The sequence below is a fragment of the Haliotis asinina genome, chromosome 13, assembly GCF_037392515.1.
Source record: "Haliotis asinina isolate JCU_RB_2024 chromosome 13, JCU_Hal_asi_v2, whole genome shotgun sequence".
NCBI classification, from domain to species: Eukaryota; Metazoa; Mollusca; class Gastropoda; order Lepetellida; family Haliotidae; genus Haliotis; species Haliotis asinina.
The window spans coordinates 29892142-29908659 of record NC_090292.1 but is presented as its reverse complement, the minus strand read 5'-3'; the positions used below and the strand labels follow the sequence as shown (position 1 = coordinate 29908659).

General features: G+C 38.9%; 2 protein-coding genes across 3 annotated transcripts in view; one reads left to right on the top strand and one right to left on the bottom strand.

Annotated features, from left to right (window-relative positions):
• LOC137259883 (centrosomal protein of 78 kDa-like) overlaps window positions 1-16518 on the top strand; it is a 157440-nt gene that overhangs the window by 27515 nt on the left and 113407 nt on the right. The window lies entirely within an intron of this gene.
• Window positions 14883-15939, bottom strand: LOC137260063 (uncharacterized). Its single transcript, XM_067797755.1, has one exon. The coding sequence runs from the start codon at window positions 15805-15807 to the stop codon at window positions 14893-14895; it is 915 nt and encodes a 304-aa protein (XP_067653856.1). The 5' UTR covers window positions 15808-15939; the 3' UTR covers window positions 14883-14892.

Genomic DNA, 16518 nt, shown 5'->3' with positions numbered 1-16518 from the left:
TTGATAGATTTTTTTCGGCAGTTTGGATTAAAATGAAACCTTGGTCTATATTTAGTTTGTTATGTTGGTTTGGTTAAGTAGATTTAATAACATGGTAATAGTGTGATATTGGCAGGTTTCAATAACATGTTTTTTATGGGCATTGTAGATTGTTACGAGCTTTTGATGAGATACTGGTCTTTCAAGAGAATTTACGGGCATCATATTTTTGCTTCCAATTATTTTTTGTCAGGATGAAAGAGTTTTTCATTTTCCTGAACTTTATTGACATCATTTTAAGTTAAAGAATATCGAAAAAAGTTGAAGTCAGATCACTTTTATCTTCTGAACCTGTGGGTTAGAATATTGGTCTTTAGCAACTCATGCTTGTCGTAAGAGGTGACGGACATGATCAGGTGGTCAGGTTTGCTGACTTGGATGACACGTGTCATTGTAAATCAATGCTCATGCTGTTGATCACTGGATTATCTGGTCCAGAGTTGATTATTTACAGACCACTGCCATATAGAATTTTTGAATTCACATTCCAATTCTTAAATGATTCTGAACATGAGTTTCACTGAATAAGTGAAAAGTCCCTTTCTGCCTCCATCTGAAATATGTCACTGTTTCATATCTTCAAGAAAACTAGGGGAACTGTACTTTCAATGTACAGTTGTTGAAACTGGGAGATATATTGAATTGAATCAATGTTGATACAATAATAATGGATGTTTTGAGAATGCATCACCACATGGATTTCATTCAAAGCAAAGCTGTTCGCTCAGTTATCTCAGGTGACTGGCGTATGACATGAAAATTTCAGGTTTACAATTTTCAGTCAGTAGTGTGTGATTTGACCCTGAAAACCCTTACCATGCACAGATACAAGAAAATTATTGGATTTATTTGTGTTTTTTCAACCTGCTTGTAAAACGTCAAAATTTATAATGATACTTCATCAGTCTATGTAAACTTTTCCTCAGTACTTTTTGTTACACTGCGCTACTGAGTCTAACAAAATCATGCATTGTGTTAGCGTATGGTGATAATGTGAAATTATGCTGCATACACAAGTTGAATCTCATTGTAACTTTTCTCAATGGGTTTTCTTTCTACTAGACTTCAAAGTTCAGGTTCCCATACTTTTTTTTTTGAATAGTATACTACTCAAAACAAGTAAAGGCTCATCCACAATACAACCCAGCTGTGAGAGGTTAATCTTAGTCTTGTGGAAATATGTACAGTGCACATGAAAGTGCATTAATGGGTGCAACAAGAACTGGTTGGTTCAGAGTCTGTGGAAGTAGGGTATTCGTGAAATATGTCCTATTTGGGATTTCACTTTCCCAGTAAAGTACAAATTCTATCACTTTTTTGGGTTGTGTCCCATCCAGGATTTGAACCTGCACCATCAGAGTCAGGCACCTATTCACCAGCACACAAAGTCAGCCACCTAGCTTGCTCAGCCACTGTGTCTGTGTGCTGGCGACTAGGTGCCTGACTCTGAGGTTGCTGGTTCGAATCCCGGAAGTGTGGTATGCCATTATTGCTTTGGTATATTAGGCAGCAATGCAATTAACAATTATCAGAGGGGTACACAAAGTCTGCAGTCTTAACTACCAGTTGTCCAACTTTAATTTTTGTTGAAATCGTAGTGGCTGAGCTGGTTAGGCGGCTGACTTTGTGTGCTGGGGATTAGGTGCCTGACTCTGAGAGGGGTTGGTTCGAATCTCAGATGGGATTCAATTCAAAAAGGTTTGTACTTTTCAAAGAAAGGGAAATCCCAAATATGACATACTAGTATGTTGCATGTGACCACTTTCTATATGGCATTGTGTAATCACGGTATTAACTGCAGCATGTTATCTCTGAGTTAAATCTGAGTGACTAGTAGACACATACATGCATGCATATCGTCATATGAGTGAAATGTTCTTAAGTGCGACATTAAACCCTATTTCATGTGAAAATACAGCAAATAAATGATGAGCTATGTATACGTATCCCTATTATTCTCTGAAATTATTCTTTACATTTGATTCGTCTGAACCCTCCCTGCTTTTATTGTTTTGAGGAAATGGTCTGTAAGATGAGGAAATTAGCCTGGTGTCTGTGTTCTGAAATTGTAGAATATACACCGTGGCACCGACAGCATGGACTCTTATTAAATAATTCATGGGATACATTTCTGAATGCCATCATCTAAATCAGACAATTCCAAAGAAGACAAATGGCAGGCTTGAAAGGACCTCTCGAGTAGACGTGGCAAATGCACATAAGCAGCTAAAAAAATAATTGACCATCCATTCTGAGAATTGCTTTCAGTGTAATTCTTGCAATATGTGCAGTGATAGATTGCATAGCATTATACTGATACTCTAACAGAACAGACTACTGGTCTACTGGCTCTGCTGGTCATGGTAAAAGCTGTTTTGCCTGCCACGCTCCGTGATAGAATAGGTCTTAAGCAACTCATGTTTGCCACAAAAGCGAATGTGCTTGTTGTGAAAGGCGACTAAGGGGATCAGGTGGTCAGGTTCGTTCACTTGGTTGACATACTTTATTGTCATTGGGGCTCCCAGTTGTGGAGATCAATGCTCATGCTGTTGATCACTGGATTGTATGGATCAGATTAGATTATTTACAGACTGCCATCATATAGTTGGAATATTGCTGAGAGCGATGTAAAACTAAACTCGCCCACTCACTAAACTGTGTCAGTGCTGGTGTGCTCTGATGATGCTGTTAGTGAACTTGATATGTATTCACGGCCACAGTATTGAAGAGAAGATGCATATATCGTTAGAGTATTGAACAGAACATGTGTACATGGCCATAGTATTGAACAGAACATGTGTACATGGCCACAGTATTGAACAGAACATGCAGTATTGAACAGAACATGTGTAATGGGCACAGTATTGAGCAGAACATGCAGTATTGAACAGAACATGTGTAATGGGCACAGTATTGAGCAGAACATGCAGTATTGAGCAGAACATGTATTTGTGGCCACACTATTCAACAGAATATGTAATGACCACAGTATTAAACAGAACATATGCACATGGTTCCAGTACTTAACAGAACATATATTCATGGTAACAGTATTGAACAGTCCATGCATAGATGGCCACAGTATCAAGCAGAACATGTGTACATGTCTATAGTATTAGACAGACCATGGCCATGCTATTGATTTGCTTATTGCCGTGATCTAATGGTACATCTTCTCAATGCTATCAGCCAGTTAAGATGAAAAATTTAGTTACCTAATGCAAAATCACATCAGAATGACTTATGCATTTCCCCTGAAGGTGGTGGCCCTGTCCTATAAATCAGGTTAGCACTACAATGCTTTCTATTCTCAAAACCTGGAGCTATTACTGATGTACAGAAAGTGTAGGCTAATATGTCAGATTTTCTGAACCTTCTATTCAAGAGTCTTACATCAGATGTATCTATAAGGATGTCATAAATCCAGGGAACTACCTTCAGTCCTGTACTTGAAGGTCCCTGGGACTCATGCTCTTAATTTTCAGGGGTCCTGTACTACAGTATGTTGTAATATTGGTGTAATTCGGTTACTGTCATTGTATTTTGTATCATGATCATCACATTGTCACAGTAATTAGCCTACAAATGATACCATAACCTGGCAACTAGCAGACTCAGTGGTAACTTAGTTTTACTTGATCAAAAATTTTAAAAAGTGTATTTGGAGTTTTTCTGCATCCCTGTGGAAATTTAAAATAAATTTCATGACATCAGTTTCGTGGCTGAGCTGGACTTCTATCATGATAGGTTGGAACTCCTGATTCACCATAGGTGTTTCTCTACATTGTTGTCATTGTTATTGTGCAAAGTTGTCTGCCTTGGGTGTGCCAGGAGCCTGTGATTGTTGATTCAAATGCCATTGATTATGGTTCTTGGTTTGTTGGCCTTTGGTCATGTCTCATTTTGCTAAGTTAAAATCTGTATCCCATGTTGAGCTGAATTTGAAGTTTGGGTAATTTCAACAACTGCATTGCTCATGCAGTATCAGGGGAGTACATGTGCACAAGCAGCTAGATCGGCAGGGGAGATGACCAGTCTCTATTGTGAGAAGTTTTGTCGAAAATTGAAAAATGTAGAAGTTCAGTTATATCAAAATCAAACAAACATCAACAGTATTTACCCGAGATTGTAAATAGCACTTCAGATGCAAAATCAATTGCCTTTATAGCAGAAAATAGCAAGCAAACATTCAGTAAAATCAGTTGTCTGCTTGTGATAGGCAATACATAAATAGGAGGCCACGTTATCACAACACGCCATCTTAGTGCAGCGGAAAAAGTATCGCTCATTGTCGAAAACCCATACAAAATACCCGGATGTGGCGAATGGCAACAGTTTCGCTGATGTCAGTGTCATCAACACTATTTTTGGAGGAAACACTTGACACGTGTGTGAAACAGATGAATGTATTCCCTGTCAGTGTCACTCAAGCTTAGTAATGTAAAAACTTTACATGACATTAAAAATAAAATGTACACACTTGTCCTACATCGTCGAAATAATCCTGACAATAGACTAAGGCTTAGTCTCTGAATATATATAATTTGGATAGTAAGTTTGTTGATAAACGAACTCATTTTAATTAAAAAGTATCCTCAGGGAGATCAGAGATTCACATCCTGAGGAAATCTAGAACTTGCTTCATTGAAGGCTTTAGCACTGCAGAGAAGGTTTGGCATTAGGTAAGCAAGGTTGGTAAGGTCATTCGAGGTTAGTACGGTCATTCAAGGTTAGTAGGGTCATTCAAGGTTAGTAAGGTCATTCCAGGTTAGTAAGGTAAAAACTTTAAATGATATTACAGAGACCACATGTTCTTTGATATGTTTGTAGATTTGTCAGTCACTCTCCTGTGGATTTTGTCAATGTCTGAGCAGCATAATCTTCCTGATGAGCCATTTTTGCTCAACTGAAATACTGTTCAAACACTCAACTCACTCATTCGCTCACTCATTCTGGGTGATAGTATAGTCTAGTGGCTAAAGCGTTGGATTGTCACATCGACAGGTTTGATTCCCAACATGGGCATAATATTTGAAGCCCATGTTTGATGTCCCCCGTTGGGATATTGCTAAGTGTCATAAACTCACTCACTCACTCACTCACTCACTCACTCACTCACTCACTCACTCACTCACTCACCATTGTGAAGTCTCCTCCAGTCTCTCCTGGTTCTCCTTCTACATTACTGATCAGCTGTGCAACCGAGGGAAGTGTTCAAAGCAACGATAAACCCAGATGAGTCGGTGACACGTATTTGATGGATGGTGTAATGGCCTTCTGTCTGTTGCAGCGGCAAGTCATTGAAATGCCTCATTAAGCCACCTTAGTTTGAAATTTGCAATTTATGATGCTCTAGCCTGGGATTATAGAAGAAATAGGCGGTCATTAACAGCCATAAATGGAGCGAAAGACCTTTGATCCAAAATATTTAATGGAGGATTAAATAATGTGTATGTTCCTGCTTGCTGATTACGCCTCATATGGAACACCTGACACGGAACCATTTTTGTCTAGTTTCACAGTAGTTTTCCCCTTGATCCCGATCCCAACATCTCCTTGATCCTGATCCTACATCCCCTTGATCCCTGTATCCCCTTGATCCCTGTATCCCCTTGATCCCTGTATCAACTTGATCCTGATCTTACATCCCCTTGATCCCTGTATCAACTTGATCCTGATCCTACATCCCCTTGATCCTGATCCCTGTATCCCCTTGATCCCTGTATCAACTTGATCCTGATCTTACATCCCCTTGATCCCTATATCCCCTTGATCCTGATCCTACATCCCCTTGATCTCTGTATCCCCTTGATCCTGATCCTGCATCCCTTTTATCTCTGTATCCCCTTGATCCCTGTATCTCCTTGATCCTGATCCCAGCATCCCCTTGATCCCTGTATCAGCTTGATCCTGATCCCAGCATCCCCGTGATCCCTGTATGTCCTTGATCCTGATTGGTGCGTCCTTTTCACCCCAATGCCAGTATCTCCTTGATCCTGATCCCTTTATCTCCTTGATCGTGATTCCAGCATCTTCTTTATCCAGATTGTTGCATCCCCTTCATCAAGATTGTTCCATCCCCTTGATCCAGATCTCAGCATCCCCTTAATCCAGATTGTTGCATCCTCTTGATCCTGATCCCTACGTCTCCTTGATCCCGATCCCAGCATCCCCTTGATCCCAATCCTGGTATCCCCATACTCACAATCCAAGCATCCCCTTGATCCCAATCCCAGCATATTTGTTCAAGGATACATGGTTACCTTGAATATTTGTCCAAGGGATATATTATAAGAGACCTTGAATATTAGTCCAAGAGATACATAGAGACTACAAGTATTGGTCCAAAAGATTCAAAGAGACCATAAGTAATGTATATTAATAAGGAGATTTGAAGGGATAAAACAAGGCCTCATCAACCCAGAGTCAAAATCATGTACGACAGTGGAATGGCATCTCTGTTCACCTCATGCAATAAGTCGTTATTTACTGACCTCTCTTTCTCGGTTATTCCAAAGTGATATCCAGACTATACTGATACTTTGCAAAGTAAAGTCCCAGCTGGGACTGTGCCCCATTTGGTGACAGTCGAAATTAATTTACTGACAAGTTGTGATGCTATCGTCACTATAATAATCAGATATCCAGTGTCTACCGGTCTGACGGACCATCGTCCGTTAATGAGTAGATTCAGGTGTTACTTATACCATGGTCAGGTGTTCCTTGTGGCCAGCGGGATCGCAGGAAGTCCTTATGGTGTTCAATCGTGTCAGAGAAGCATTTCCTGCAAATTAGACTGGTATGCCATATGTGTGATTGACAGCATTCCAGTTCAGTGTTAATGAAGGATTATACTGTGCACTAGTTGGAGATTCTAGGGGGAATATGTCGAAGATGTTTATGGTACTAAATGATTGTCTGCTAGCTTTAAACCCAGATGCTCACCCTAAATTATAGAGAGTCAAACATTATAGAGAGTCATGCATTTGTACAATCAAATCCCAGTTCTGACAATGATAATCAGGGAACAGTCATCCCCAGGACCTAATACTTGACTCTCATTGACAATTCAGGGAACAAAAAGCTCCTGTACCTAATACTTCACCCTAAGTGACAGTTCAAGGAACAAAAAACTCCTGTACCTAATACTTGAAGGTCATTGACAATTCAGGGAACAAAAAGCTTTTGTACCTAATACTTGAGTCTAAATGACAATTCTGGGAATAGAAAGCTCCTGTACCTATTACTTGACTCTCATTGACAATTCAGGGAACAAAAGACTCCTGTACCTAACTCCTGGCTCTCAGTGACAATTCAGGGAACAAAAATCTCCTGTATCTAAAACTTGAGTCTCAGTGACAATGTAGAGAACGAAAAGCTCCTTGACTTGACTCTCAATGACAAATCAGGGAACAAAAATTTCCAGTATGTCATATATGCTCCCATTATGCCTTTTTGTGCTTGTCTCTTGAGGACAACCCTCTTTGCATCCAGAGACGAGATCTTTCAGAAGTTAGGTTAGCAGCCCTGCCCTCTTGTTGTTTATGTTCAGGTGGACTAGAGGCCGTTCATTGATCATGTGCCTGTCTCAGTTACACGACCTTGAGGTGCTGCCAGTGCTTGACGGACAGCCAATCTGACCACTCCTGCCACGACTGACCGATAAGCTGCTCGCCAGAGGCACAAAGATTTGTGTTGACAAGCTCAAAGAGGATAATTTGCTTTTGAACTGATGTGTGGATGATATGCTTGGTGTGATAATTACCCAATTGGTCCTAGAGATGACTGTTCTGATTCCCATAGATTTCCCTTTCATGCTGTATTAATGAAGCTGTTGTGTACGATGTTTGGCATGTTTCTGAATCAGATGACTCCTGTGTGTGAATAAATGAAAAATATCTTTTTGGCGTTGCTTCAAGGATGTCCTGATATTGTGTACAATGTTTGGCATGTTTCTGAAACAAATGACTCCTGGGTGTGAATAAATGAAAAATATCTTTTTGGCATTGCTTGAAGGATGTGCATGATGTTTGATGTGTTTCTGAATCAGATGACTCCTGTGTGTGAATAAATAAAAAATTTCTTATTGGTGTTTGCATCAAGAATGTCCTGATACTGTATATGACGTTTGGCATGTTTCTGAAACAGATGACTCCAGTGTATGAATAAATGAAAAATATCTTTTTGGCATCTGCTTCAAGGATATCTTGCTGTTGTGTACAATGTTTTGCATGTTGCTGAATCAGAAAACTCCAGTTTGGGAATAAATGGAAAAATATCTTTTTAGTGTCTTCATCGAGATTCTCCTGTATGATATTATATATGTTTCTGAATCAGATGACTCCAATGTTGGAATAAATAAGAAATATCTTTTTGGCGTCTGCTTCATGAGTCATAACAGGGGTGAAGGACATTTTCAAAAGACAGATTTTATTCATCTGGAAAATGATAAATGATTCTGACAAATGATCGGATGAAAATTATGACTTTTACCTTACCCATAACTACTTCCAACAAGAAGCGTTGGGGTAGCCGAGTGGTTAAAGCGTTCGCCCATTATACTGCTGGAGTATTGCTAAAAACGGTTTAAAACCATTGGGAACATAATGTCACTTTAAGAAGAAAAAATCCCAAACAATTTTTTACAATTAAAGCAGTCTGAAATCGATCCATTCCGTGCTGCTACAATTTGCTGAATAATCAAGACATTGTTGTTTTCATGAGTTGGATATGTTTTACGTGTGTAGATAATCAGACCCAGATTGTGTAACAGTCTGTTCGTGATGTGTTCGATAACTGCAGTAAGCTATTTAATGTGACGGTAGATTTGATTACAGACAACAAAGGAGTCTCCTTAATGCCCAAGTATTTACATATCCCAGGAACAGAGGTTTTGTGCTCCCCTGAGTAATTGGAACTTAGAGTGCACATTGTACTGCTGTGTGTCGTGTTGTTCTGTTGCACTATCACTGTACTGTGAGACACAGATTTACTCATTGAAGGGATTTATCTACACCTGTTCAGAGTCTGATAATCGAGTCTAAACAATTACAAGTGAATGTATGAACTCCCAGTTTGAATTGGAAAAAAAAAAATTTTTCAGAATTTGCCAAATCTAGTCATAGTCAAGAATGGTGTTCTCCCAGTTTGCTTGATAGGGGCACAGAGTTTGAAATTCGTGATAAATGTGTTATATACCATTATTGCTTTAGTATTTTAGGCAGCCATGCAATTAACAATTATCAGAGTGTTACACAAAGTCCGCAGTCTTGACTACCAGTTGTCCAACTTTCATTTTGGTAGAAATCATGGTGGCTGAGCCGGTTAGGCGGCTGACTTTGTGTATTTGTGATTAGGTGCCTGACTCTGAGAGGGGTTGGCACAAATTTCAGATGGGACTCAACTCAAAAAACTTATCAAATTTGTACTTTTCAAAGAAAGTGTAATCCCAGATATGATTTATGTTTATATAATTTGCCAAATCTGGTCATAAAAAATTCAAGAATGATGTTTTCCCAATAATCTTGATGGGGCACAGAGTTTGAAATTATTGTTAAATATGAATTATTCCATTATGTCTTTGGTATGTTAAAATTATTGGGGGTAGCCCTGTGGTTAAAACGTTCGCTCATCATGCCAGAGATCCGGGTTCGATTCCCAACATGGGTACAATGAGTAAAGCCTATTTCTGGTGTCCCCTTACCTAAGTATTGCTGGAATATTTGCAATTGCTGAGGGTAGCATTGGGAATTGTTTGAAATCTCACAACTGATGATTGCAGGGATTGGGAAAGGCAGGGGCCATTGGCCATTTTGCACATTAGAATGAAAAATGGTTTAAGTTTTCAAGTTTACTATTGATACAAGGGCAGTGGTGCACTCTTAATTCAGAGAATGCTAATAATCCTGAAAATGGCCCATTGTCAAAGTTCTTTTTCTCAGTCCCTGTGATTGTTTTATTACCAACGACCAACCATCGAAAAAATTTGTTTGCATATTTTTTCAGGTTATTATTGCAGATAAATATAAGAATATGCAGCATGCTACTTTAAGGTGACGACAAATGTATCATAAACTCAAACTTCCTGGAGTTTTCAGTCATGACTTTTAAATGAGTGACGAGTTTGACAAGTTTTCAGACACATACAACTTCGAAGGTATGTTCCATTGTCAAGACTTTCAAAGGCTAAAGCAGTAGTTCCAAAATCGTTTGCGTTCAATTGCTTGGTCGTTTGGTCACTGCTACCAATCTTTGATTATTTTGATTGATCGCAACACCACTAGCTGAGTGTGATGTAACGTAACTCACAAGCAGCTCCTCCAGAATCCTAGCCAGAGTTCTTCATCAACAACGCATGTCTTTCAATTGAAGCAAAAGTATAATTGAATGCTCGTTGAGTTCTATGATGGAAGTCACTGTATCTCAGCTGTCTCGATCAATGCTTCTGATTTCGATCATTTGATCATGAAAATGCACAGGTTGCACTACTACCGTTGCTAGACAGGAAACGAAATTAGCACAAGTCTGTTTACCTATAGCTTTTTACGTGAAAGGTATCATTATCGTCAAGAGTTTTTAAAAATATTGACGTATATTCTGAGGTAGTGTAAATATTCGCTCCAGACAATCTCTGTTAGTTTCAGTCCCTGTTTAGTACCATAATTACGGTTTGTATTTTTTCTGTTTGTAATTCATGGAGTGAAACATAACAGAGTCGGTGATAACACATATTGATTTCTTCCACACTGCTGCGAGATGTTGTCCTTGTTAAGCGAGCGTGTTGGGAGTAATTAACAAGACTGAATCATTGACTCGTGGATGTATGTGCCAAGTTGAGGGAGTCCATAGTTATGGTAAATGTCTGTGCCAACAGCATGCTTAAATTGTTATGGCATCGGTGAAAGATGTTCCTACCGTTGCAAGGGCATGTCTAGATATCATTTTGATATTTTTGATAAATCTTTTCACTTTTGTTATAGAAATCTGTCTTTCTGGTTTTGTTTTAGATATCTTGATTTTGTTTTAAAAAAATGTTTCATTTTGCTGTCGAAATATTATTGGTTTTGTTTAGAAATGTGTTGAACTTTGATTTGGGGGATCTTAAAAGTTTGTGTTGGAAAATCTTTTTTAGGTATCTTTTCACTTCTGTAAATATTTTCATATTACCCTGTGATGACAAGTGGGTGAACTTTTAAATTAACAGGACAGCACTGACAAGCATGATGTATTTTGGTTTAGAATATCTCCTTCAACTGATGCTCATGAAGGATGGCAAAATAGATCAAATGGTCAGCCTCTTTTCTTGCTTCGTTGATGCCTGTCAGTGTATCTTAATTGTGTGAGGGGCGGTGGGGTAGCCTAATGGTTAAAGCATTCACTTGTCATGCCGAAGACCCGGGTTTGATTCCCCACATGGGTACAATGTGTGAAGGCCATTTATGGTGTCACCCACTGTGACATTGCTGGAATATTGCTAAAAGCGGAGTAAAATACAACTCACTCACTCAGTTGTGTGGGTCATCGGTCCTAATGTCAGTCTAGTATTGTCTTGATGTTGCACCCTCTGGTGGAGAGTATCTGGAGTACTACTTACAGAGATATTTAGCAACAAACTCTCAAATACGGCTTGTCCATAAGTCAGTGTTGTTTGTTGAAGTAATGGGTGTTGGGGTAGCATAGTCATTAAAGCGTTTGCTTGTCACTCCGAAAAGGCTTTGATGTGGTGAAGGGCTTAAAAACAGCATAATCTATACTCACTCACCCACTTCCATTGACCATTGATGATTGTCAAGAATCGTAACCAATTGGAAAATAAGTAATGAAGACCAGTGTCGGAGCAGTACAATAAATTTTTTGTTCAACATTTTGTTACATTTCCTGGGGCGGTGGGGTAGCCTAGTGGTTAAAGCATTCGCTCATCACGCCGAAGACCCGGGTTCGATTCCCCAAATGGGTACAATGTGTGAGGCCCATTTTCTGGTGTCCCCCACCGTGATATCGCTGGAATATTGCTAAAAGCGGCATAAAATCAAACTCACTCACTCACTGTTACATTTCCCACATGTTTGAAGCCCATTTCTGGTGTCCCCCGCCGTGATATTGCTGGAATGTTGCTAAAACTCACTCACTGTTGTAGAACTTGGAAGTAAAATGGACATGTATCTCATTCTAAAGATTTTGGACTCGTTTGTCATAGACCTGTGAAGATCAGGGTTAGAACTGATATTCAGCAACCCATGCTAGTGGGATCGGACGTCAGACTTGCTGAATTGATTGACATGTCATAGCATCCCAGTGCTCATGCTGTTGATCACTGGATTGTCAGGTCCATGCTCAATTGTTTACAGACACCATGTACCAGACATACTGCTATTGTGAATATTGCCATTGTTGACCAATAAATAAAACATACCTAAAATTTTGAGATGATCCCTCCATTGCCATTCCTTGTCTACAGCCAAACAGGTTGTAAAACAAGATCCAAGATCTCTTTCAGTTCTCTGAGGAATTAATGCTACATTGATTAGTGGAATGATTGATCAGTAATTAGCAAGTTTACACTTTGTATTTTATTTTGTGTGTTATAAATGAGGAATAGAACAGAATAGCATGTTCAATAACGTTCCGGGCAGGTGGGGCTGGTGCACTGCGTGCAGTTGTTACAGTACCTGACATGATTTCTAGGTTCATATAGGTTTAAGCAGCTCCAGGTTATCTCGACTGGCACTAATTTTAGTTGTGCACAGGCAGTTAATTGTTCTCGTATACCCTTATTTTGTATTTAAATTGTTTTGCCTTGAGCGTCATGAAAATACTTCTGTTTCAAATTTAATGAAATTTGTTTGGAGGGGGGTCGCGTTTTGGAATTGTCTCATGAGAAGGTGGAAAAAAATTTCTTTTTTGTACATTTTAGGGTTTTTGTTTAATATGTCTTCAGAATCTGTTCGGGAATTTGTTGTTTTGAAACAGTCTTCAGGAATAAAAGGAATCCAGTAGCAGTATCGTTGAGAAGATATCCTTGTGTTAGATGAAAATTTATGTTGCTGCAAAATAAAACCAAAATTTCGAAATTCCCAGTTTAAGTTAAGTCAAAAGCATTCAAAGTTCAGTGAAATAATGTCATGAAACATGAAGAGTTCCGGTTAATTTGTGAAACAAAGTCGGCAATATATTCTAAAACTGTGTTTCACAGACCAAATGATCTTCTAGGAGGTACTGATTTGACAGCAATTTTTTGTACAATGCCTTGACGTTGTCAAATACATGCCTCACAATCCCATGACATCACAATGCTATGGGGTATTGCTGCACTGCACACTGATCACAGTACTGTGTTCAAAAATGTCCATTTCTTAAAGAAAACAAATTAAGAGTGATTACTGATGATAAATAGAATCTCACCCATGTGTCTTCTGATATCAAATGCATCCACACTCATTGGTAAAAGTAAAAATGTGTAAATCTATCGTTATGGTAATATATTTGATATCAAAAGTTTCTCAATTTATATTTAATTTAATGTAGCTAAGATGTTCTCAAATTGACATCGAAGCGAACAGTTTAAGCATTTTGTTACCCTTGGTTACCTATGCAGAGTCCAAAGGCTTTATGGCTGGAACACCAGTTAATGTGTCCTTGAACACTACTTATAATGTCTAAAATAGTGGGACCCGTGAAGGTCCAGGGTGGAATAGGTCTTCAGCAACCCATGCTTGCCATAAAAGGCGGCTAATGGGATCGGGTGGTCAGGCTGGCTGACTTGGCTGACACATGTCATCGGTTCCCAATTGCGCAGATTGATGCTCTTGCTGTTGATCACTAGATTGTCTGGTCCAGGCTTGATTATTTACAGACTGCGGCCATATAGCTGGAATATTACTGAGTGCGGCGTAGAACTAAACTCACTCCTCACTCTAAAATAGTGACATATACCGATGACAATAACTAGATAAGATGGATGCTGAGCCTCTTGGTTTAGTCGTTCGCCACACACAGCAGTGTCCCAGCTATATGGCAACCATCGACTCAGGACCAGACAATCCAGTCATCAATAGCATGAACATCTATCTGCACAATTGGGAAGTGATGACGTGTCAGCCAAGTCAGCGCGCCTGAATACTCAATCCCATTAGTCGCCTGTTACGACAAGCATGGATTACGGAAGATCATTTCAATCCCTGATCTTCTTGGGTTCTGAATTTGAGGAATGTCAACTAAATATCTAGTAATAACTTTCACTACAATGATATTGCCAGTGTACAATGCATTCTGATTCTGCAATGAGAGCTAAGAACCAACTCAGTACTTAAGTGGTGCCATGCGAGAAATGTAACCGGCGCTATTGCATGTGAATTTGAGGACTAGTCTGCTTGCATGCTAGATGGCTGGAAATAAGCTTCTTCTATCTGTCTGTGTACTTGCATGCATTCATATATGTGAGCACCTTTTGAAAGGAGTAAAATTCTAGCAAGTTATCACCCTTTTCTTTCTTATTACTGTAGTTGCTCTGTCCCAGATGAGTGGTGTTTTCTGCAATTTCTTTCCAGTAGTATATCTCATATTCAAAGACATTCTATAACTCTATTGAAATGACTCTTATATGTGCATGCAGATATTGTGAGTGTCCATGACAATCAATGAATCATGTTTGATATCAGGAGAAATATCACTGAGAATTGATCTCTCAAATTCACTCCTTGTGGCAAGTTTATTTGAAATGTGAGCATCTTCCAGCAAATCTAATGATTTACTTGATTTTGATTCCAGGAAGGTGAGAAATATTGACCTGAATTTTCCTTTAATGGGAAAAATCTGACACAAAAGTGACAATACTGATAAAAACAGATGTATGATTTAATCCAACAAAGCACTGTTGAAGTCCACAGCACACAGATCCATGCAGTCGAGATGATTTTGCCTCATATCTTTAACATCTGCCCCCGAGGCACACATGCTTTGTGAAGTACACACATCCACTATCACTGTAGCAGAGGCAATCCGTCTGCTCTCACAGGCTAAATTGATGTCTGCTGGTTGGTGAAAATCATCAATATTTTCCAAATCTATCATTTCATGTCCAACATTTTGAAGAACATTTATTGTGAATGAGCGTGGCAGCATATTTTTTGCATTGACATCATTTAAGTTTTTCTTGGAGCCCTGTTTAACAAGAGGTTGCCTTGATGGGCTCTCACCACTTCGATCTGAATCGGTTATATTATTGAAACTGGGGCAAGTTCTTGATCGAATTTTGTTTGTCTTTGGCGTAATTTCAGAATCTTCACACATCTCAACATCCGTCTGCTCCATATCATCTAACTCGTATTCGGAATCCTGTTCACATTTCTGCAAAGCGAAGACAGTGTTTTTCTTCTTGCAGAAGGCGAACATTAGACCAGTAGTGGAAATTGTAATGATAAGGAACAGACTCATGATCACCATCACAGCCACTAGGGAGGAATGATGTGATATTGCAGTAATACTCCTTGAATGTAAATAGTCCGATGGTGCACTTTCATCAGTCGTGTTGGTGGATAGAGTGGACGATGGTGCTACCATTGATAATATTGTTAAGGAATTGTCGTATCCGCCTCCTGTAGAGGAATTCACTGTTGAAAATTTTGTTGTTTCAAGACCAGAAAGAGAACCAGTATTTGAATTTCTTGGATTGAGATTTCCTGGGTCTTCAGTCTGTCGTAATATCCTTTTGAGAAACAAGCGGAATTCAGTTTCCCAATTGGAGTCATGTCCAAATGGAACATTCTTCATGGTTAATTGCTCAATAGTGTGTTCTGTTCAGTATTTAGGATCGTGAGATTTTTTCTCACTTCACGTTGTAGAAGTTCAACGAAACGTCAACGATTATAGATCCTCACGGCAGTTCGAATCCTATTTCTCAATCAATTTCCCTCTTTGAAGTTGTGAACTTTCATTGTTCTGTGTGAAGTAATGACAAGGAAATCCATTTAGAAGTCATAATAGGTCAAATTAAAATACATGACTTTCACTTCAATGGTTTAAAAATGTCCTCGTTTTTTGTCATTTTTAAATATATTTTTATGACTTTTCAATAAAGCCTTTTAACTTTATCTCTTTATCGAGATTTGTTCTGAATAAGCTCAACAAAAATCACTATTGTGCTGATGACTAATGTTTGCATCTTAAAAATTGCATCCTTTCAAGTTTAAACTGGAGAATGTTATCAACGGCTATATGAATAATATTTTCGCTTGCATTCAACTAAACCTAAGTCAGTAGTCTGTCCACTTGACATCATAATATTGCTGCTTACTGTTGACATTGGAAGTTGGTTGTATTGCTCTTGAAGTTCTGGAAGTTGTTGGGAAAATACTGTATCATATCATTACAAGTACTGTTTGACTTGTGGACAAAGAAAAGAGGGTTTAGGAAGTGTCATCAATCAATGACTCAACAAGTCATTGTCATTGTCATTGTCAGGAAGATATTATTTGCAGGTTA

Coding starts and splice junctions, on each gene's coding strand:
- LOC137260063 (XM_067797755.1), bottom strand. CDS start 15,807: ATGAAGAATGTTCCATTTGGACATGACTCCAATTGGGAAACTGAATTC.